The following is a 24,316-nucleotide window of genomic DNA, read 5'->3' on the forward strand; positions in this document are numbered from 1 at the left end:
TATAGCCCCCCCCCCCCCCCCCACACACACACACACATTTGTAATGATCGGAAAGACTATTTTAAAATGGTAATAATAATGATGATAATAAAATAATAAGTCACAATCGTACATAAAGTTAATGAATTAAATAATATGCAGTCATTCAATTCAATTTATAATTGAAAATGAGTCATTTAAAAAAATATATATACTTTTTCAATTTGGGTATTTTGTCATGGAAAATGTGAAAATGCTGAAAAATACTTTCCAATATGAGTTGAACATTTATGAATGGAATGATTTGATCGGTAGAGAAATGTGATTACATAGGATTAGGTAAAAATGGTCAAATTGCTGCATTCATTTCGGAATTTTGTCTTGGCAAATGGTTGGAATACTAATAAAGGGAATTTGGGGGAAATGGTAAATAGTTTTGTCGATGTCCTGAATGAGCTTGTTGGAAATTTTTAATGGGTTAAAAGTTGTGGAAGGTTCCGGTAAAAAGGTCAATTTGTTACAAAAACGTGAAATACTGAAAAATGTGGTAATTTTGTGGACATGAAAAATGCATGAGTTAGTATGATTTGAATAAGTACAAAAAAAGGAAAGAGTTAAATCTGAAAAATGTCTCCATTCATCTTAATGGGTTTTTTACATAAACGAATAAATGAATACATAAATAATCAACAACAAACTCAGCTGTGCACACGGATGACATTCCTCGCAAGACACGACGACTGTTCATCCTTTTGAACCAATTATTGTTCTCTAGCAAAATGACTGAAGTGGCTCCAATCCAGACGACACTCATGAGACTAAAATCGACGCGGCTCGGATGGGCGTCGGCACCCCGACGTCCCGATCGATGGGCCTAATAAAGTGTCAATGAAACATCCCTCTCAATCGCAAGCGGCCAAATGCGACATGATGGTGCTCGATGCGGAGATTCCCTTACGTTCAGTGGACATCAATAGCATGTTGTGCGCTGGCACAAAATCAATGCAAAGTGGCTCGTCTTGACTGAGCGGACATTTTCCCGAGGCCTCGTGTTAATCTCAGTTTAGCATTTGCTGCAACACAAAGCGTCCTTTTGCAGACGGTCAGGTCACGACATGACAAGTTTTTGCGACTCGGCACAAAGCTTCAAACCTGACTGGGGGATTATTCTTCACAAGAATACTGTCAACTGAGTGGATTAGTACACAGCCCCAGACAGGAAATGGTGGCGGTGGGGTGTCCTCACGCTTGTGAGGAAATGTGCCATGTTCTGATGAAACTTGATTGTGGTGGCTTCAAGCTTTGCGGCAGTTTGGGATTACGAAATGTTAACAGCAGGACGGCGTTAGCACAAAACCTTCTAGGCTTCTGCTAGAAAGCAAATACGTTGCAGGAAACTTTATTTTGGGTTAATCAGAGGCACTTTAAATGGTGGCATGCGTGTGCTAGCTAGAGTATGTAGCCTTGAAGCTGCTAGCAAGATTTGAATGTAGCCTCACTTCACTCGCCACCACCTTCACTCTTCTGCCCAAAAGGAAACACCCCTAGTTTTGTTTGTTTTATTTTAACCACTGCAACCACTGAATTTGAATGTGGTTGGTTAATTCTAAACAGCCAATTTATAAGTGACTGAAAAATATCTATTCAAAAAAGAAGATGTCGTGTTTTCGTTCTGTGGGGGTTGGGTTTTTCTTTTTTTATGGGTGTGTTATGGTGTTTTTTGTCTTGTGTTCCTGGATTCATCCCTTGTCTCGTTATGTCTAACCACGTCCGCCTGTGTGTGTCTTCCCTTCCCCAGGTGCGTCTCATTAGTGTTAGTGTATTTAGACGGAAGCAAAGCCGGCTTCGTTCCTCAAACAAATCTCGTACACACAGAAGCGTTTCAAGACTTGCGTGTGTCCAAAAGAAGACGCTGAGGACGTTTAACGGATGTAATGTAGATGCCAAGTCTGAAGTGGCGCTGTAGCGCAGCCACAGGGAGTTAACGGAAAGCGTAGAAGAAGAATCAGCGAAGAAGACGAACACTTTTTTTTCCCCCTAACTTTATTGCAATCCACAGAACAAATACAGCTTTGCATGTATCAAAACAACATGAAAAAGACGAACACAGGAGAAGCGACAATGGCGGGTGATTTAAGTACAACACCACTTGTCGAACGTGGGAATAAAGAAGCTAAATATTTTGCTGGATAAGCAAGCTAAGGCGGCTGCGCACAACGACTACGCCATTGTTGTTGACAGACTGACGGTTCGCGCGCAGTCACGCGAGAATTGGCGCATACGTCATCAATCTGCGACAACGCGTCATCCTCGAGCTGCGACCATTACTTCATCACTGGAGGAGTATCCTGCATATGGTGTCCAGACGGATGTGTATGGGGCACGTTTTGGAATCTTTCCACTCTGGAGCCCGCTTTCAAAAGTGATCGCTTTCAAGCTCCGAAACGGCGCCGTCGTGTGGACGAAGGGCCTGAACGGTAAGAAACTTATGAGGATACATTGAAACTGGCTTTCGTGTGTTTGAAGAATATATAAACATTTGAAACAATCCAATGGGTGACAAGGCTAATTCAATATCGATTAATATTGATAACGCTTGGCTTGGCATAGTAGTCATTTTTCAAGAGACTGACTGGGAACAAAACTTCTGTTTGCGTTTGTAGAAGGTATTTCTCAAGGGTATGTACAGTATCAAATATTTGCTTGGGTTGTCTTTGAGTAATTTAGCAAAACAAAACGGCTAGCCTGCTCGCTAACGTCAATGCTACAGAATGCTAGCTGTTTATTTCAGCATCAGACTGGGAACAAAACCTGTGTTTGCGTTTGTACAAGATATTTCTCAAGGGTTTGTACAGTATCAAATATTTGGTTGGGTTGTCTTTGAGTAATTTAGCAAAACAAAACGGCGAGCCTGCTCGCTAACGTCAATGCTACAGGATGCTAGCTATTCATTTCAGCATGTCTGTGCTGTTAATCCAAGCAACGGAAAGGTTACTTAATGATTAGGATTAATTTGAATTTCTACCACATTTATTTGTAGATCAACTTACCTGCTGAAATGTCAATGACGGCCAGCATTATATCTTCCTTCGAAGCAATTTACATCACATATCATACAACTAGTAAAAAAGTAGGTTGAAATGATGGTGGTCAAAAAGCTATTTGTTTACGAGTGGTGCCATCTGATATCGCTTTGGCTTTTGCCCTATGGAAGGACGTCATAGTGAACAATTGTCCTCGAATGAAGTGATAGCAAAACATGATGCTTTTTCATACACAAAAATGGAACTTAAGCTTTCTTAGTATTCCCACGGCGCACCTGGCTATGCGGCGGAGACGCTCTTGATTAGATAAATCACTCGAAGCGCTTTCCATCAGACCGAAAGGATTACGTACGCCGATTTGTTTTTTGTTTTCTCCCCAAGCTTTCTCGGGAAAAGCTGAAATGCAATTTTGCATTCTAGCTTTTTGGCTCAAAATGAAAAGCCCTTGAGTTTAATTCACGTTCTCAGTGCCACTTGAATCTTGTATGGCAGGAAAAAGAGCTCTCAGTTTAGTAAGTGACTCCTTCTGTTGGTGAGCTGCATCCAAAATTGTGTGTGCAATCTTTGGGGACCTCAACGTGCCCAAAAAAACCCTCACCAATTTAGGCAAGAACTTGTATTTTAGTGGTCCCCAGCAGGACCTCACAAAAATCACTCAGTGAAGCTTCCCAGAAATGTATTTTAAAAATAAGCCTCTAACCCCAGTTTCACTGTCGTACACAAAATTGGGTGCTAGTGTCGATCACAACAGGAAAAAAGTCTCAAGGACACCTGCCCCGTCATTGAACAAAAAGTCGGACATTTTCCTATCAAGTGGCCATTTCAGGTGAATTCCAGAACTCCTAGGAGGGAATTTGCCCCAAATGAGCTCCAATCGAAGGCAAGTCTACAAGACAGATGGCCGAAAGTAAATTCCGAAGTTTTTCGCCTATGCCACCTAATGTGGGATTTCCCATTATGAAGGGGGGTCCAGGGCCCATTAATCATTGCTGGCAGCTTTAATTATTATTTTTTCGATGACTGAATGAACTTTTGGGGGGCATTGGCATGCCCGAAAAGTCAGCAATTTTGGCAAACGCATGTATCCTAGTGAAAATTTATTTATTGGAGGGGGATAATACATAAACCCCCTCGCCACCACCCAACCCGCCCAGCTGGATTTTTTATTTATCTTATTATTATTATTTTTTTAATTATCCCCGATAGCAGTTTCATGGATAGACGTGAAATTGACATGTCTATCAAAACAGGACGCATGGAAAAGTTTCAAGGACGCATGCATGGAAACAACAGGAAGTCGGCAATTTTGGTTTAAAGCAGCCATTCTGAGCAAACTTCAGGTCTCATAATTTGACCAACTCGTCTCCTACTAGGTATTATACCCAAACGAACCCCAGTCAGAAGCATCTGTCCTAGACAGATGAGAGCTGCTAAACTGCCAAGCTGGTTTTGGCTATCTAATGTAGGCGGAGCTTGGTGTCAAAGTTTGGATTGATGGAATGGGTGGATGGAATCGATTTCATTGTCACTGCACATGCACGAGTACAGCGCGATAAAATTCATTTAACAGTTAGAACCTGTCCAAGACACATAAAAAAAAAAATAATGACCAACAGAGGGAGACAGAAATGAGAAGCCTGACGGGTCGCCAAAGGGTGCCCTGATTTTCTTAGATGAAAAAGAAAAATTGAAAAAGGTAAGCCTCAAATTTTTCTCGTATAAGGGAGGGGCACAGCATGGGATTGGAAAAACAAAAAACTTTAGTTTTCAGCGGTATCACATGGCATTTACATTCACAGGTAATATTGTGGCCCTCTCGTGTAGTTTACCAAATGTATTAGAAACTCTTTGTTTCAGACAAAAATGAGCATTATTATCTTTGAGTGTATCCAGTGTCCGCATCAGAGGACATTCCAGAAGGGGGCATTATGTCAGTATCGGGGGGCACAATCGATTTTGACTGATTTTGCAAGGCCCACAGAATATTGTGTTGCACTAAAATATGGAACCTCCCAAAAGAGATGTTAGTCTCTTCTTCATCAGAAAAAAATATATATTTCTATATGTCTCTAAATATTTTAGTTTCATCATTATTCACAAATCTGTTGAAACAGCTTGCTGCAAGATGGCCCTGGTTGATCTCTTATACTCTGCTGCCACCTGCTGGCCGTTTTTTGTAATAACTACCATTCTTCAAACGTCCCTCTTCAGTTCAGAGGCTGCATCAAAGCCTGCTGTATGCACTAGCATAAAAAAGATATAACTACGTCTTTGGGAGCATGGTAATATTTAAACTATAATATATTTAAAAGTTTTTGGGAGCAAAGTGTGATGAACAGCCGTGGCGGACATTGTCACGTAAATTGAAAACTTTGCTCCGTTGTAGGACGAGAATGCGGGCACTTTTCTATATGCGATGTCCTTCTACATTTGTTGGTGCATTTTACAATTACTTTTCTTTCCAAAGCCAGCCCAACCAACTGGGGCTTTTATTTTACGGAACACTGTACGTCTGCTGCCGGAGAATAAATTCTTAAAATTGCCATGGAAACGGCAAATGTTGAGGCCAAGTTTGAAAGCAGTCAGCTCACTTAAAAATTGCCAGCGCAGATGTGGCTGGATGTGATGTCATCATATGTAAATGAGCACTCACCCACATACAAAAAAAATAATATATATATATATATATATATATATATATATATTTTTTTTTTTTTTTCTTTAAAGAGCTCAGTATTGTTCATTCGGAAATGTCATCATCATTGCTCCTTTTTTTTTTTTTTTACACAAAAAAAAAGAAAAGAAAGAAAAATAAAATATGTAAATGAGCAACATGCTTATTCTTATTTTGTATTTGTTTTTATCCTTTTTTATCTTTATTTTATTGTTAGTGTATACAGATTCACACATCAGTAGATTGAAAATTCATGTTCAGGTGCACATTAACTCAAGGGGAGTTTACTTTCTAATATCTCGGAATAGATTCGACAAACACGTGAATTCATGAATCACAAAAGGGATTACTGTTGTCAACTAACATTGGTAAACTATTTTTTAAGGGACATTTGTCAACCCGTTCCTTTTCCAAGCAGCCAAGCCGTAACACATTACTCCCCTCTCATTACAGCAAATGTCAAGTTGTTACGCTGCAAACGTGAGGTCGCCAGCGAGCGGTCGCCTCGGCAGACAGCGGCAAAAGCGGCCATCCATCCATTTTGTCCTCAAACCGCAGCCTGTGACAGAAGCTCAATAATCCAAGGTCGCGCCATTTAACACACACACAAAACAAAAAGGGCTCATCAGACCGCTTTCGCTCCAACCTCGCCGCAGCTTGGCACGCATCAGCGACAGGTTGCAAAGATTTATGCAAATCGGCAAGGTTGCGTTTAACATGCTTGCTGTGCCGTCGTTTGCCCGAGGAAAGAACAAACAATAAAAGTTGTACTCGGGGAAAATAAAAACAAATGGAGGGGGATTTTTTTTATTTATTTTTTTGCATGAAGATTCATAAGAGCATTTATATTCACTCGACATGATTTAAGAGAACATTTTAAAACAAGGATTTTTCAAGACAGGATGTTGATTTTATTTACGTATTTTCTTCAGTTTATGCTTTTAAAAAGAATCATGTCTCAAAATCCAAGTCTTTTTTTAGCAGAGTATTTTATCTTTCCTTTTATTTTCCCTTAATTACAGTACTTTACGTTTTGGACATAATGGTACTTAATTCCTGCAGGAAGATTTTATGTTTCCATATTTGTAAATCATGCATTAAAAGACAAATCATACTATTTTATTTTTCATTTTTGTCTCTATTTTTACCAATATTATTGCACAGAATTAATTTTTCTATATTATTTTTTTCTTAATTGCTATGTAATACTTTTTGTACATAACAGTACTAAAATCCCTCTTCAACATTATAACAGGACACATTTGTGATATATTTTTTTACAGTTTGCTATGAACGAGTACAATTAAGACACAAATGCATACTTAATATACTATTAAATAGTATTTAATATATATTATTGAAACACAAATACAAAACACAACTTTTTGTACATAATGGCCTTAATTTCTACAAGAACATTGCTTGTTTCTATAACACAAAAATATGCAAATTGTCCTTAACTATAAGTGCATTTTACCTTTTGTATACAATCATACACAATTTCTGAAATCAATTTTTTGTGTATTTTTAAATCATGTATAAAAAGAAAAATATATGTCTTTCTATTTTTAATATCATTTAAACATGTATATTTTTGTCTTCCAAAATTGACAGTAACACGATTCATTCTGACCAACCAATCATAGGATGGAAAATTGCTGACATCATCGAGCTCCGGGTTTTAGCCAAGTTACAGCCAAAAGAGTCCCAAGTCCTCAAATTGTCGACTCAGGCCTGATTCGAGCCAAGTCCCGTTACACAAGTCTCTTCATTTCTCTCCGATTCGCTGCTAATTTCTCCACAGAAGATCTTTTATTTCCCTGGAACTTTTGGAGAGAATGGGCATCTTTAAGTGTGTAGACGAACACTAAGTGATGCTCAGGTGACACCTCGTCCCTCCCGAGCAAAACAGCTGCAGAGTTTTGACAAGTAAGCGGCATGACTCGGGCGAATGCAGCACCACAGTCCTTTCATTTGAAAGCTCAATTATTTGTCAGCCCGTCGGGATCTCGCGGGGCCTAGATTGCTTTCCTCAGATGAAGCTGCCAATCTCGTTTATCTCAGTTGATTTTATGGTGGAAATGTGCTAACAGATGCTCTCCAATGATGAAAAGACAGCTTTTGCTGCTGTTGCTTTTCTTTCTTTCTTTCTTTTTTTTTTTTTTAATGATTTGACTTTCATCATAATCCAATTTTTCCACAGCATATGTCAAAATGAGTCTGTGACCTGTTGTAAGTGTATCATCTACATTCATCAACAGTAAAAGGCAAAAGGGCTATATATATATATATATATATATATATATATATATATATATATATATATATATATATATATATATATATATTATTAATAATTATATATACATATATATATATAATTATATATACATATATATATAATTATTATTAATAATTATATATTGTCCCACTCTGCTCCAATGGTGTTCCACAGGGTGCAATTTTGGGACTCCTACTGTTGTAAGAAACTAAGAAAGAAAAAAAATAGCATGGTATTTCCTTCCACCGCAATGCGGATGACAGTCAGATCCACATCTACTTTGCTCTTGTCTGGTGGAAATCCAGGCCTGAATGGCACTGAACTTATCTCATTTCAATGAATAGAAAAAAGTTTTTTCAGCATGAAGATGAAACATTTTTACGGTTTTTATGTTATTAATTTAGAGTTTTACTGTAACTTACTTTGTTTTTATATGTCAGATTTGTTTACTCCATGTGCAGCAATTTGTTTAATTATAATAATAAATGTTTAATTGAATTGAATTGTTTCTGAGCAACAAGTAAAGCTCAGGAAAAAGGGCATCCTACTCATTTCCAACCTAAATGATCTTTCAAACCTGCAGAGATTGCAAATCCAGGTCTAGAAAGTAAAAAACCCTTCCACAGTTTGGTTTTAGCCCCTCGTACTAGCTAGCTAGCTCCCTAGCAAGTAAATAAGCACCCTGGGAGCTAGCTAGGGAGCTATCTAGCTAGCACCTGCGGCTAAAGCCAAACTGTGGCAGGGCTTTTACTTTTTGGACCTGGATTTGCCACCTCTGCAAACCTGAATTATGATGTAGCTGACATGGATGAAATATGATGTAATTATGATACATTAGAGGTGTAAATAGCAAAAACAAATGGCCTTAATGTTTGCCTTTCTGTGACATTATTTTCCAAGTCTTAGCTCGAAGAGGGGTCCGCAGGCGGAACAACACATCCAAAAGATGAATTCCTCAACACGGCTATTTCCTTGGGGCTGCGACAGGGCCGTGAATGAGGGGCAGAGAGGTCTCGTCCACCCTCCACCCCATACGGCGGAGCTGTAAAATCAAATTATTAAAGGCAAAGTCACGGCAAAGTGTTTACAAAGCTGCCCATCATTCATCACCTGACTGAAACGCCTGGAGGGAGCGCCTCCTCAAGGTCAAAATGGAGGGGGAAAAAAACTTTTCAAAAATGTCTAGCGAACTTCACATCAAGCAGCACTTCAGCACATAGTGAACAATTTATTTTTTTCCGAGAGTCCGAGTGCTTGCTTCAAACTATTTATTGCCACTTCCTGTTGAAATTTCCTAGAAAACTAGATCTTAGAAAATAGGAATATATAACTAAACAGCACATAACTTCTGTTAGCTTAATGCTAACAAACAATGCTAAAGTGCCATAGGTTTGAGAGCGGTCCAGTTTGGACCGGCCTGGCAGATGCACGTGCGTGGCGAGACGTGGAGGTAATGGTGCGGAACAGCTCATCGCCTTGGCGGAGTCATAAAAGCCGAGCGATGCCGGCGCCAGCGAGATTGCTCTGTCAAGAAGTAAACAACGCAAAAATGAGGAAGGACTCATTTGATAGGAAATGTCACAGCATGATTGGATTTATAAAAAAAAAAAAAAAAGAAGAAGTGTAAATTAGGGTCATTAATCATTAGCTGGGAAAACAGCGGCAGCTCGTGTTCTCGTCTCTGAAGGAGAGATGTGTCACACGGCAACAACCTGAAAACGGGCTCAACGCTAATTTGACTGAAGACTTTTTAAGTGGACAAAACACCTCAGCAGATTCCAACCTGTCACTTTCCAATGCAGCCGTTTGTCTCTAGTGCACAACGGCAGCATGTTGTCTTCAATAAGATGTCTAGCTGCTTATCTGTAAAAGAGGCTAAATCGGCATCATGCAAGCGCGTACGGGTGAAACCTTTCAAATGTGAATACATTTAAACTCATTTACTGCCATTGACGGCTATCGACGGCAAAGATACATTTTTAACTGGGCTGGCAGTTCATGTTAATTTTTATAGATAGATAGATGGATAGTCCATTAGCCTGCATGATGACTTACTATTTACGGCCTGAGTAAGTGAGCCTGAAAATGATGATGTCACCGTTGGGCGGAGCCTCCAATGTTAACCGATTTATGAAGACAAAGCATCACTGTAAATCACTTCCCCGCCAGCGTCCGGCCGCGACTTTTACAAGAAGAGTGAACTACTGCCAGCCGCGGCATAAGCTTCACCGCGGTCATATTAGCATGACACAACAAATAAAATACCTCGTAACTCTTTTTTTGTTTTCTTTTAGCTGTTATGTCGAACGTGACCTTTAAGTGGGCCACAAACGTCCACCAGCTTCATCTGTGCCCGGTGATTTATTGGCACACTACCTGTGGCCAAACAGTCAACGTGGGCCGGCGAGGTGGTAGTCTGGCAACAAGGAAACCAAAACTTGCGCTGGCTCTTCCAAAGCAAAGCCATCACTATAAGTGTTGTTGTTTTTGTCTCTACGGGTGTGAAAGATTTTGGCCCTAACACCTAAAAGTAACACAGGATTTAAACCCAAATTTGATTACACTAACTCAGGCTTCAAACTCCACTTTGAAACTCCAACCCATAATTTAATACCCTGACCCTTTCTTGAAACCCTATCTCAGTTCTAAAACTGTCATTTGAAACCCTAGCCACTGTTCATAAACCCTACTTTGAAACATACACTCTGGCTTGAAACCCTTATATGAAACCTTAACCTTTGCTTGGAACTCTGAACCTGGTTTAAAACTCTACTTTGAATCCGTAACCCAGGCTTCAAGCTGAACTTCCAAGTATTTATTTGAAACTCTAAAGCCGTTTAGAAACCCTACTCGTCTTATATACCCTTATATGAAACCCTGACCTTTATTTTGGAACCCTATACCGGGTTTAAAACCTCACTTTGAACCCTAACCTAGGCTTCAAGTCCCAATTTGAAACCCTAACCAAGGCTCTACACCTTAATTTGAAACCCTAAACCTAATTAGAAACACTAATTTGTAACACTGGCTTGAACTAACTGGTTTAAATCTGGTTTTAAACCCTACTTTAAAACCATAACTTTGGTTTGAAACCTTGGCTTCAAACACTAATTTGAAACCCTTCTTGAAGCTTGAAACCATAATGTGAAACCCAAACACTGGCTGAAACACCACTTTAAAGCCCTACCTGGCTTTTACACCCTACTTTCAAACCTAAAATTTGAACCAAAATCATAGCTTGAAACCCTTACATGAAACCTTAACCTTTGCTTGGAACTCTGAACCTGGTTTAAAACTCTACTTTGAATCCGTAACCCAGGCTTCAAGCTGAACTTCCAAGTATTTATTTGAAACTCTAAAGCCGTTTAGAAACCCTACTCGTCTTCTATACCCTTATATGAAATCCTGACCTTTATTTTGGAACCCTATACCGGGTTTAAAACCTCACTTTGAACCCTAACCTCGGCTTCAAGTCCCAATTTGAAACCCTAACCAAGGCTCTACACCTTAATTTGAAACCCTAAACCTAATTAGAAACACTAATTTGTAACACTGGCTTTAACTAACTGCTTTAAATCTGGGTTTAAACCCTACTTTAAAACCATAACTTTGGTTTGAAACCTTGGCTTCAAACACTAATTTGAAACCCTTCTTGAAGCTTGAAACCATCATGTGAAACCCAAACACCGGCTGAAACACCACTTTAAAGCCCTACCTGGCTTTTACACCCTACTTTCAAACCTAAAATTTGAACCAAAATCATAGCTTGAAACCCATATATGAAACCTATGCGAATAATTACAAAACCCTAATTCCTGCACTACTTTAAAGCCCCAACTTTGATTTGCAACCCGACCTGACTTGTATTTGGACTCCTCTCCACCTTTCTTTCGTAGCAAGCGGGGTGGGCGTGGGCCCCGAACCACCAGCAGGAGTCACACGACCACCGTGATTAGACGGATCCCCCCCACCCCCTCCCCCCTCCCCCCTCCCCTCTCCCCTAACCTCCAGTCAGGAACCCGGAAGTGAGGCACAGAGCTGCGGAAAGTTTGTCGCCTGCGACTTTTTTTTTGTGTTCGTGTGTGTGTGTGTGTGTGTGTGTGTGTGTGCTTGTGTGTCTGCGGCGTGTGGGGCGCGAAGGAAGAAGCGAGCAGAGCGGATCCACGGAGGGCAAGCATGGGGCTCCCCACGCTGGAGTTTAGCGACTCGTTTCTGGACGGTCCCGATTTCCGAGAGCGCCTCAAGTGTCATGAGTTCGAACTGGAGAGGACCAACAAGTTCATCAAGGAGCTCATTAAGGATGGAAATATGCTCATCGGCGCGCTCAGGAGTGAGTAATTCAAATAATAATCATATTACAAATCACGGGCGATTTGACATGGAAAAACAACGCGCGAACTACGCGTTTGCTGCTTGTGCGGGGTTTTAATAATCCGGGGGAAATGTCATTGAGGAGGATTATTAAAAGGCATTTATTCCATGTAAAAACACGCGGAGTCGTTTGTTAGTACGTCTCGCGGGTTGCAAGATGAGACTTGCCTCACTGAGCACACTTTGAGGCCCACGGAGTGTCCTCGACTACTGCACACTTTGCTTTTGTTCAGACAATGTAGTCCAAAAAGTGGTTCTCAAACTTTTTACACCAACCACCTTTAAAAAAAAAAATTCTTTAAAAACCCAATTACAACACCTAATCTAAGTGAGGTTTGAATAAAAAAAATGTGAAGCCTTTGCCCAAACTCAAAACACAAACCCTTGCTTCAAACTCAAATCATTTTGCAATTTAAATCCTGACTTGAAACCCTAATCCAGGCTCCAACCCAAAACCGCATCCGAGCCTGCAAACCTTAATTTGAAAGGTCAACCTCGGTTTTAAACCCTAATTTGGAACCTTATCTCATTTGAAACCCGAATCCTGGCTTGAAGCACGTAATTGAAACCCTAGACCAGGCATGGACCTTATAAAACCCCAAGATTGTCTTGAAATGAACTCATGCTTCACACTCAAATTTCACAACTCCAAAACTGGTAATTAATGGCAAATTTAAAACCGTAACCCCGACATGACACTCTAATTTGAAAACCTAAGACTGGCTTGAAACCATAACCTTCATTTGGAACTGTAACCCAGAATTAAAACCCTCATTTGAAGCCCCAAGCCACGCTTAAAGGCCCATTTGAAGGCGTTACCCTGGTCTGAAACGCACATTTCAAACCCAAATATTGTCTTGAAACCCTAATAAAAACACATAACCCTTCACTCTAAAAACAGTTGGGTCAAAAATAACCGAAAAATGGACCGATACTCTACTTGGGTCAATTTGACCCAACTTTGAGTCAAGAAATGGGTCTCTTAGTGTAAAACAATAAATATTGCTTAGATCCTTTACTCGGGTCAAAAAATTGGGTCATTTTGTATAAAACAACCCATAATGTGGATCGGTCCCGTTTTGATCCATAATTGGGTTACTTTTGACCCAACTGTTTTTAGAGTGTTCCTTGAAACCATAACCCTATCAGAAATTCAGAATGACAGATGTGGTTTACAGTGGTTGACGTTTGGTGAAAGGATTTAGTCTTGGGTGCAATGGAAATGCTCTCGTGACATGTGGAGTGGAGAAAAAAAGTTTAGTGTAGTTTTGTGTACTTTTGGTGTTTGACTCGACCCCATTAGGAGTCAGCAAAGGTCCGAGTCAACAAAAAAAGACATCCTGCCTTTCTTGCGGCTTCTCTTTCACGACTCTTTGTCCGCCACGTCAAATTTCGCTGATAACGTTCACTTCCTGCTGTCTTGTTTGGGCTGCGCTTTTTAGCCGAATGGACTCGAGTTGTTCGACTTAACAGCCCCAATTTGTGTGGAAAAGCTGCGGCGGTGGGGAGTGCGGCTGCTAATGGAAAGGGAGAAGTAAATCATTGATGGGCTTTAACTTTGGTCGCCGCAGACGCTCCAAGAGCCGCCATCAGTCAGAACGTTTTTAAATAGTCTGCTGTTTTCTTTGTTAGTAATGTTCTCAACAGAATTGTGTGGTCATTACACAAATGCTAATGTTATTGTATGGCTTCATATTTGGTGCTTTGAAGTAAAAAAAAAAAAGTGCTTATGACTGTACATTTGATGACTTTCAACATGTTTATTTGTATTTTTTATTTTTAAAATATAAGACTAGTTTATATTGTGAGTGTGTTTGGTGCCACATTTTCATTATTGCTTTTACTTTTAAGTTATGTCACAAAATGTTGCCTATTGTTTTTATTTTCTGTGTTTAAAACCCTAGTTTATTGCTATTTTTCAGTGCCTTATTTTTTATTTTACTTCTATATTATTTTTTAGCTTTATTTTATTATTTCCATTACTGAGTGAAAGTTAAAAATTAATAATAATAAGAATGCAAACAAAATCAACTACAAAAAAAAAAAGAAGAAATACACTACTATAAACTAGAAATGATGACAGAATGGTTTTCATTAAATATTTATGATAAGTACTTATACAATTGAGGATGTAAACACTTTAAATGTACCAATTTAAAAACAACTAAATTAGAGTAGATAATATAGTTAATTTTAGGATTTAAAAAAAATCTAGTACAAGACACAGATTTCAGTATGTATTTTATTAAATTGGCTAAAAAACGTAAAAACAAAAATCTACGGATGTCAATCGCATTTTCATAGAGTTTATCGTCCTGAGCATGTACCCGGTTAATTTTGAAGACTAACCAACAAGAGCTGAAGGTGGTAGCTGAGGTCAAATGTGTTCTTGGTCTTCATTGATTCACTATCAACTGATGTTCACTGATCTAACTTATTTTCTGTGTCAGAGAAAGAACATTCCTTACGTCTTATTTTTGGATGACTTGTATGTCGAGATATTTGAGGTTGCCATAAGATGCCGTAAGATTGCGCCAAAGACCAGGCTAATATGAAGGTTGGAGTTGGTGTCAAGGAAGTATGTTGAGGTGATTCAACTCAACTGACTTAAGATATTTGTATGTCGGGGGGGCTAAGAAACTAAATCATAATCAGCAATTTATTTTTTAAAGGTGATGTAATGATATTTAAGTTGTTTTGGCAAATTTTAATATTATACAGAACAAAGTTCCACATATAATATCACAAATATTGTATTATGTGATATTATAAGGACCAAACCTACCAGGAAAAAATAATCATATTTCTTTTCTGTATTGTAATCCGGAGCACAATTTGTAACGATTTCACCAAAAAATCAGCGAAAAAGAGCTTTTTGAAAACATACCTGATATTTATATTTGCTCGATTGCAGTTGACGAATGGAAACGTCAATGGCCGTGAATGACTTAAGGTCCGATCTTCAATCTGGTTTATGACCCCCAAATTCTCGTGGAAAGTTTCCAACTTTGAACATTCCCCGAGCCTTAAGACTGCGTTCTATGATGTAAGTTGAGCTATGGATTGGCCTCTTTGGAGCACCAGCTGTTTCTATTGCAGCTTTAATGAATGGCAGTCCAAAGCATCCTGAACTTATTGTGCCACGGATAATTGATTCCAGCTGCAAGTGCCATCCATCTGCATCCAGCCACGCTACTTGATATTCACACCTGGTCTCTATAACCACCGCTGACTTGTATTAATTCCCTCGGTGTGGCCGCACTAATTGAATACACTAATTAGGCCTTTGCGAGCCGGGGGAGGGCGCGAGGGAGCGTGAAGGCAATGCCGATAATGATGCATTTTCAGGATGCCAGGTGAGTTTGTCTAAAGCAGGGGTGCTCAAGTTCGGTCCTCGAGAGCCCCTATCCAGCCCGTTTTTCATGTTTTTCCTCCCGCAGCACAGCTGAATCTAATGACCAGCTAATCAGCGAGCTTTGCAGATGCCTGATAACGAGCCTGATCATGAATCAGGTGTGTTAGCGGAGAGAAACGTGGAAAACAGGCTGGATAGGGGCTCTCGAGGACCGAACTTGAGCATACCTGGTCTAAAGCCTGGTAGGCACATTAAGACATTCGGGTTGTTTTGTCCGGATTTTCCTTAAAAAGAAAAAAGGAAAAAAATAATAATAATTCTTTTATGTTTTATGAGACTAAGATTAAGTTTGTTAAGCGTTTTTTTTATCGACCATTTATCTTTAAAACAATCAAACTTAGTTGCTTAAAGAATGACCTAGCTTAATGCTAAAATATCATCATAAAAACCCTGCCACAGTTTGGCTTTAGCCCCATGTGCTCGCTAGCTAGCTCCCATGGTGCTCGTTTACGTGCTAGGGAGCTAGCTAGCTAGCTAGCTAAAGCCAAATTGTGGCAGGGTTTTTACTTTCTGGACCTGGATTTGCCACCTCTGTAAAATATAAAAGAAAACGCCAATGGCGTGCTAACGGTTAGCATCCGTTTTTGTGGTTTTAACACCCTTTAATCAACAGTTTGCAACTCTGCATTTGATATAAAAAAAGATCATCGTTGTTGTTGTTGTTTTTTCACCACAGTGCCATCTGCTGGACACTGCTGTCATGAATCTATGAGCTGATTCCAATCTTTCTAACATAAATCGAGTCCATAGCAGGCCATCATTTTGTCAAGCGCGTTATTTCACCCGATGCGTGTCCGTGCCTGCTCAGCGGTTCTCTGGGATGAGAGTAATGAATGGCTGACGCTTCGCATCATGTTATTATGCAAGTCCGTAAACAGCATTCTCACTTGTCACGACACAGTGCATAGTTTAGCCAAGCAATGTGATCCGGCCGGGCACAGTTATTAAAATAATAATACGGATCTGTTATCACGTCAGTTTCGGCGCTGTGGGACGTCTCGGCGTTGATGTGAGGACAGATGACGCTACAGGAAGTGTCCTGTAAACATGCTGGCTTGTGTAATCAACCACCCCCCCCCCCCCCCCCCACCTCCCTCCCTCCCGTCCTCTCTCGCTTTGCGTTTGGACTGACATCACTCTGGCATTGGATGAAGTCATGTTGCAGAGATGAAGTTCTGATTTTGATATTAGTCGGACAGTAGCTATTTGCAAGGAAATAGGAATGAAGCCATACCACAAATGGTGAAAAATGATCAGTTGATATTTTTTTGTTAATTTTGTGAATGGCCCTTGTGTCCTATTTTGTGTTGTTTAAGGGAACCGCACACTGTGTGAAGCGGACACAAATGTGCTGTGACACGTGAAAAAAAAAAATACGAGCTGTGACATTCATTTCAAATTTTGTTTCCACAAAGTATAAGTACATCACAAATGAGTTTTTTCTCTCTCATGAATATAGTGAAGTGCTTCCTTAAATTCTCCATCGAAGTCCGCCTCCATTGTGTGGTTGTGATTGGCCAGCGATATTGTGTGTTGTGCCTGTTGTCGTTAGGCTTCATCGAAACTGAAGATCTCATCATAATCCTCCCCGTTTTTCACGACTTAATTGTAAAGTGATGATATATGTGCGGGGAAACCCAAAGCTGGCATTAGTGTTTATGCTTTATGCAATAAGTGCCACAGTCAACGTGACCCCGTAAAGAAGCACATCAATGGAGTCATACAATTGGGAAGCAACAAAAGTTGCAGAAAAACGTAAGCAGATTTTTGGGGTGTATTTATTCTGCTGATGACTTTTTACTACCTACATTTAAAAAAACGACCATTTGTGCTTTGTATTCCTTAATGTCCTTAACGAGGAATGTCAACCAGGGACCTTCAACAACTATGACAACAGATTCAGATGAGACAAGATCTGTTGTCTTGTGCCAGACAAAAACAAACAAAAAAAACTGATGTCTGTTGTAGTTCTAATACTGTCCTGTGAGAGGCAGCGTGGTGCCAGAGGACGGCCAGAATCCAGGAAAATAGAAAAAAGCAGAAGATAGCCTGATTAGCTTAGCTGATTTAGCTTATCTGGACATTGCGGTGGGATACTTTTTATTGCCATTTTTTTTATGGTGAGAGGAGATCCATTATACAAACCGTTGTTGGCTTTGATAGGAAGGGAGAAGGAGTGTAAGCACATAGCAGTCATCAGGCTTAATTTGAGCATTTATCGCCCCACTTTTCTGAAGTTAGCAATGGTCCGATTGTATGTCGATAAAAGACTATCCTGACCGATTACCGTGTGGTATGTTAAAAGTTGTTGTTAAACCTGTTCAATATTTCCCATCACAATATTGAGAATGAAATGATGAACAGACGGTTTTTAGTTTCCCAGCTTACACGGCGGTGGGAAAATTCGTACATTCTACAATCCCACAGGCTTGTCTTTTGGACTCCGCCCCTCCCGCTGTGTGCCTGACTGGCTGAGCGCAACGTGGAGTGCGAGGAGTCTTACCTTGAAGGGGAGGCCTCCATGTTTCATTTCAATCAAAGTGGCACAATGCTCCCCGTCGCTTCTCCCCACTCCCCCGTTAAGCCGAGGCGGCTTAATAGAAGGAGGCGCCCCCCCTTTGGAAATCGTCTTCGCCCCCAATCAACTGTGATGGAATGGTGTTTCGGAGCACAATGTACTGGAGGACAGAGCACGAGGATGCTTTTGTGCTTGTGTTTTTGCCACTGTAGAAGACTGAGACCTTTAGTTCAGTCTCTGTGGGAACGAAGAACAACACATTGACTACCTTCTTTTCATGTTGCGAAATGAGACGGTAGAAGATCATTCCCGGAAATTATTAACAGCGCTTCCTTTGGCAATATGCATTTCAACGTGACGGCAACATAGAACAATGTAAATAAAATATACTCAGCAGAGATGCCTGGTTATTAAATGTATCGAAGCAAGCAGATTGCTTCGGGCATGTTTTGCTACTTGAATTTGGCTTAGTATGTCATTAAGGTGGCCCCCGTTTAAAATGGATTGGTTGAATAAAGAAGTAGTCTCAATGTTATCCGTTTAAATGAGTGATTCTCAAATTGTGGTACCAGTAGCACTCCTTCCAGTGGTATGCAAAGAAATCACTGAATTAAATGTTTAAACTGTGCGTAACGGCAAAGTAGCTTTAATCCAGTGCAATAGATTTGCATTTTGCAATGAATCATTTTGATGTGCAATAGGTTTTGAATAATCTTTAAAATTACGTTTTTGTTTTGCAAATTTACGAGGTAACTTTTAATTCCGTAACTTTTACATATAGGAGTGTTTAGATAACATTTAGTGAGTATTTTACAGGATTTAAGAGTATGTAGCTAACGTTTACTGATTATTTAGTAGATTTAAGAGTTCTTAGGTAACTTTTAGGGCGTGTTTGAGTAGATTTAAAAGTATTTAGGCTACTTTTCGGGATTGTGTACAACTTGGTGTATTTACATAAAATTTAGGAAGTATTTGAGTTTATCCAGGAGTTTTTAGATCATATTATTCGTGATAATTTTTTTGTTTTGTTTTAATGTTATATATATTTTTTTTTAAGTAAACTCTAATATTTCATTGTAATTTTCTTTTAACCTTCACCTGTAGCACTTTTGAGATTTTCTTGACATGTAAAGTGCATTATAAATAGAGCTGTCAAACAATACATTTTTAAAATCTGATTAATCACATCTTAGATTTTTGATTAATCACGATTAATTGCTTAATTAAAAATACTTTTTTATCAAAAAATTTTGCCCGTCAAATTTGAAGAGCACCTGTTGTGTGTTAATTATTTATTTAATATTATGAGGTCGTTTTCAAAATTTTTTGATCCACTGCACATGCTCATCCTTGTTTTTTTCTAATCAGTTAATTAATTTAGAATGGAAAAAAATGACCCCAATATTTTAACGCATGTAGTTATGTTTATTGCTCAAACACAACCTGTGCTACTTTAACGTAGCCAATAAGTTGCCTGCAATCTTACATATTGGAGAAACAGTTTTTGCAGACAAACAAATAGTTGCCTTTTGAATGATAATTTTGACAGTGCAACACTGAGCTGGCGGCATGCGTCGTGTTTGGACAGGCATGCCGTTGCCCTGGAGACGAGATTGCGATGGTCCCCCGGGGGCGTCTCGCACGTCGGCTGCTAACCGGCGTAGCCGCTCCGTTCGAGAACCCAGAGCATCTCTTTTGTGATTAAACCTGCACACAAGGATGCCCCCGTGGCTAATATTGTTCTTGCTCTGCCCCCCCCGCTGTGCCGAAGGATAATTTCAGCACAAAATAATCACACGCTGGGCTGGATCAAATGCTTGTCGAGTGTAATAAAATTAGATGCGGCTATTTTAAGCGCCTGAATGTTCTTCTAATAAGTGCAAAATGTTTTATTTTGCAGGGCCTTGCTTGGCAACGGCGCTTTCATCATATTGCTCCTCTCATCTCGCACTTCTTGCGCTCAGCAAGACAATTTAGACCTTCGCTGGCTTGTGCTGGTCTCCCTTTTTTTCTTTTTATTACCCCCCCACACCCGCCTGGCTCGCCACAGCTCTTCTTCGCCACATATAATCAAAGTGTAAGGCAGCAAATTCCCTCCTCTGTCAGCACAGATGAAGACGAGCTATCTGGGGAGCCGTGACATCTCTACTTGGCACGCACCCCTTCTCAGTGGCCGCTTTATTTGGGGCTTTTATCCCTTATTTCCCTGCTGTCTTGTAGAGTGGAAGCTAATGGGGTCTCTTGTGTTTGCTGCCGTATGTCAGCGAGCCCTTTCCCCCCCGTGTTTACTTTGTGCCATAGATTATTAAAGTTACAGAACAATGCATGCAAATGGGGAAAACATGAAATGCAGGAATGTAGATGAGGAATTATTCATTAGAATAACCAACAATTTACACGTTTTTTCGTTTCTTAACACTGATTCTTATAGGACAGCGTGATAATAGCATAGGTGTTTCTAGCTAATTTTGGGGGGCTCTAGCATCCCTATATTGAACCTCAGCACCCCTAAAATTAGCATTTTTTATTATTACATTTAAAAAAACATTTAACACATAAGACATACTGCTTGAAAGCATGCTTGCTATTAGGGGTGTTAGAAAAAATCAATTCGGCAATATATCGCGATATTACAGCGTGCAATTCTCAAATCGATTCAATATGCGGCCGAATCGATTTTTTTATGGGAATATTCAACAAAACGTCTTACTTAGGGTTAGGATTCACACATTAAACATGGAAGAATGTTATATTAATGGAACATTAAGCCATAATATTTTATTTCAGTGCTGTTCAAACATGAAACAGACTGCAGTCAGAATTTTCAGATAAATAAATACAATTTTCATACAAATCTTACAGTCTACATGTACAAGTTTGCTGATTAGTATTTTCTCTGTACCGCAGCAAAATGATAATCAAATATATGTACTTTGACGCCCCAGTGTTTCTGAAAGAGCACCAAAAAAAACAAAACTAGATGAAGTTGTGGATGGTGAACCGCAAATATGCGAGGAATTACGAAACTGTTTATTTATCTCATACATAATCCATTGAAGGTGGTCTCCATTGTAGACCTTAAGTGCTTTTGTAGCCATGCCATCCAAAACAGATTATTTTTGAGGAGTCAACAAGGTGTTATGTTTTTTCTATTTTTGGTGGCTTTCCAGAAAAAGGGCAAGCAACATGGCGCGTATGACCTGGTGATTGTTTCTGAGCTTTACGCCTGTCTGAATGTCAGAGCTCAAAGCTCATCCATTATTGATGGCCCTGTGAGCGCGTATAGACCGCTGGCATGGTATTGATCCCAAAATCTGCAGCCCCATAGACAAAGTGAGAGCGCGTCGAAGGCGTAATACATCTTCTGGAAACGTTGCTCTCTGGGCGCCCTCTGCAGCATTTACAGGCGGTCATCGTTCACTATAATGTAGAAGCCTCAATAGAGGCTTTCAATCTGAGGTCTGGCTGAGTCGCTCGCAACTATATCATGTAACAGCATTGAAACATGTTTATGCAGTGTATCAATCTATTTCGAGGAGTTCTGTGAGAAATTCTCAAAGGCAAGGTTTACGATGGTACGACGTAAGATTATGTTGTCTAGTGGCACACAAAGACTCTCTGTTGTCGCTGCACAGTAATCAGGAGGATTGGGACAGAGCCCTATTCTGATTGGCAAATTTGGATTACAGTACTTGGCTAGGAACACAACTGCATCGTGAACCAAGGTTCCTTTGTCGATGGTGGCGATCCACAAGCGTTGTTACTCAGTCCACACACTTTTACAGCATATGCTACATCAGGTAATTAAAGGTAGTTTGAGCAAATCTATCACTTCAGAAGTGTGTACAAAACTAGTTGCCCCTCCACTAGAGCAACACTAAGGAACCTTCAGTTTTCGTTGATTATTGCCATATGGACAAAAGCGGTATTGTTATGCCTGAGGAAAGGCCACATTTCCCATGAGGACAAGCGCATTGCGTCATGTTTTTAGCTCACGTCATTGAGTGAAATCGGGGCCAATGTTGATCCTTGACTGTCCTTTTATCTGGGTAGCTTCCCTTTTCCTTTTTTCCTTTTTTGTCTCCTCAGACAAAACTTTTCAGATGCTTTGCAGCCTCTTCCAGGAAAGCAGTAATCGTGCGTCGACATTCAAATTGACTTCCGTCTTTGTAACGAATGGGGAAAAGGGGAAATCCCATAAAGCAGTTAAAGTTGCTTAGTGCCAGTAAAAATGATACAGACCCCCTCAGGCCATGGCAAAGGTACCATTCAACTACTTTTAAGTCCATGTTTCATCAAAAAAGTTTTACTAAGGTTGAAAAGTTCCTTAGTGCTACTTTAATCAGTACACAAAGTGGTGTTCCACAAGTGTCAATACCAGGTCCACTCTACATAACTCAAAATTGCGAGGTACAGTATTCTAGTTACTGACAGTTACCGCCATCTTTACTGTTTTTCCTTTGATTGTTTAAAGGGATGCTTGACTCATTGAGCCATTTTCAGCAGCAAAAAGTTCATATTTTGTCCAGAATGAATTTGGCAACCAAATTATTTTTCAAATACAACCAATCATGGCTCAGTTTGCCGACCAAAGCCAGGAAACAGGTGAGCCATGATTGGTGGTTACCGACTTCCTCAGCACAGGTGATGTCATCTTCAGTCGACAGCAAGTGGGAAAATGAGTTTTTAAAGTTATTCATTTTACAAGAAAAATATTGAAGTTATCAAATTCATTCTGGACAAAATATTAACTTTTTACTGCTGAAAATGGCTCAATGAGTCAAGTATCCCTTTAATATTTATGGTCTAGGTGTTTTTTTTTTTTTAATACAAATATTTACTGAAATTCTGACTAATTTACTCATGGAGTTTTGGTTAGAATAGATAGACGGCATATTCAGATTCACGGACAAATTCGGGTTACATCACCATCCATTGGATCTCATTATATGTACGGCATAGATCATGCACACCATTAATTTGTCACTTTCATTTACAAACAACTTGTTGTTGCATTATCAAAAGTGTAAACTTTTGTCATATGTTAGCACTTTCGCTAGTTTAATTAGCAAATATGTTCCAGCACGCGAAACATAATTATCACACTGTCTGAAAGCATTTCCTCCGCCGCCACTCACTAATGAAGGCTGTGAATAAAACATCTAAGGAAGAAATTGCTACACTCTGAAAAGTGTCAAATTCCAGAAACTTCATAGCAAGCAGAGATCAAATGTAAACATTTTACATCAAGATTATAGTATTACCAGGATAGTAGTAAAATAAATTGCTTATAAATGAAACCAGTCTTATTTTTAATACAGAAATGATAAATAATTTTTCATGCATGCATTTGACTTTAATTACACTTTATTTTAAGATGATATAGCAATAAATTGTTTCATCCCAAATAGCAAGTAGAGGACTGCTCATTGAACCCTAAATCAATAGCTTACTATTGCATTTTTCACCAAATTTCCATGCAGGCTTAACTTATTACAGCTTCTTATTTCCAAACTGTTTAAGTCCCAATCAATGGACAATGAAATGTTCATGATTTAAGACCAATGAAAAGTAAACATTGTCATGGCTAAGATAACAAGTGGATAATAAGTTGGCAAAGTTGATATTCCGTTTTTTTTTTTAAATTTGCTTTCCTGCTGTGTTGTTGTGCAGATCTTTCTGCCGCCGTCCAGAAGTTCTCCCAATCGCTGCAGGAGTTCCAGTTCGAGTGCCTCGGCGACGCTGAGACGGACGATGAGGTGAACATTGGTGAGTTCAGCTTGGCTCTGGCTGAGGATGTGTGATCGATGCTGCGTAAAAGTAGACGTAATCCAAATCCTCGACTCGTCTCTTAAATTTAAAGAAAAGCCGAGAGAGGTGAAAGAACAATTCTTGGTTGGCTTTACACGAAAATGGCCCATCTATTCTTGATTACCATACTTGAAACGTATATCTTCATGGCCATTTAACTGAAATTTTCTTGACTGACTGTGGGGTAAATTTAGAGATCATTCAGAATCAGAATCATCTTTCT

General features: G+C 39.6%; 1 protein-coding gene across 3 annotated transcripts in view; it reads left to right on the plus strand.

Annotated features, from left to right (window-relative positions):
- The first annotated feature begins 2,334 nt into the window (after positions 1–2,334).
- The window catches only part of arhgap42b (Rho GTPase activating protein 42b), an 85,640-nt gene continuing 63,658 nt past the window's right edge, over positions 2,335–24,316 (plus strand). For 2 of the 3 annotated variants that reach the window (XM_086080899.1, XM_086080901.1), the window contains exons 1-3: positions 2,336–2,456; positions 11,875–12,308; positions 23,956–24,051. In XM_086080899.1, coding sequence (XP_085937025.1) covers positions 12,155–12,308; positions 23,956–24,051 — 250 coding nt within the window. In that variant the 5' untranslated portion in view covers positions 2,336–2,456; positions 11,875–12,154. Of the gene's footprint in view, positions 2,457–11,874; positions 12,309–23,955; positions 24,052–24,316 lie in introns of all 3 variants that reach the window. The other variant, XM_086080900.1, reaches the window with a different exon arrangement.

The sequence above is a fragment of the Leptonotus elevatus genome, chromosome 7 (assembly GCF_054856555.1).
Source record: "Leptonotus elevatus isolate MCC_2025b chromosome 7, RoL_Lele_1.0, whole genome shotgun sequence".
Lineage (NCBI taxonomy): Eukaryota > Metazoa > Chordata > Actinopteri > Syngnathiformes > Syngnathidae > Leptonotus > Leptonotus elevatus.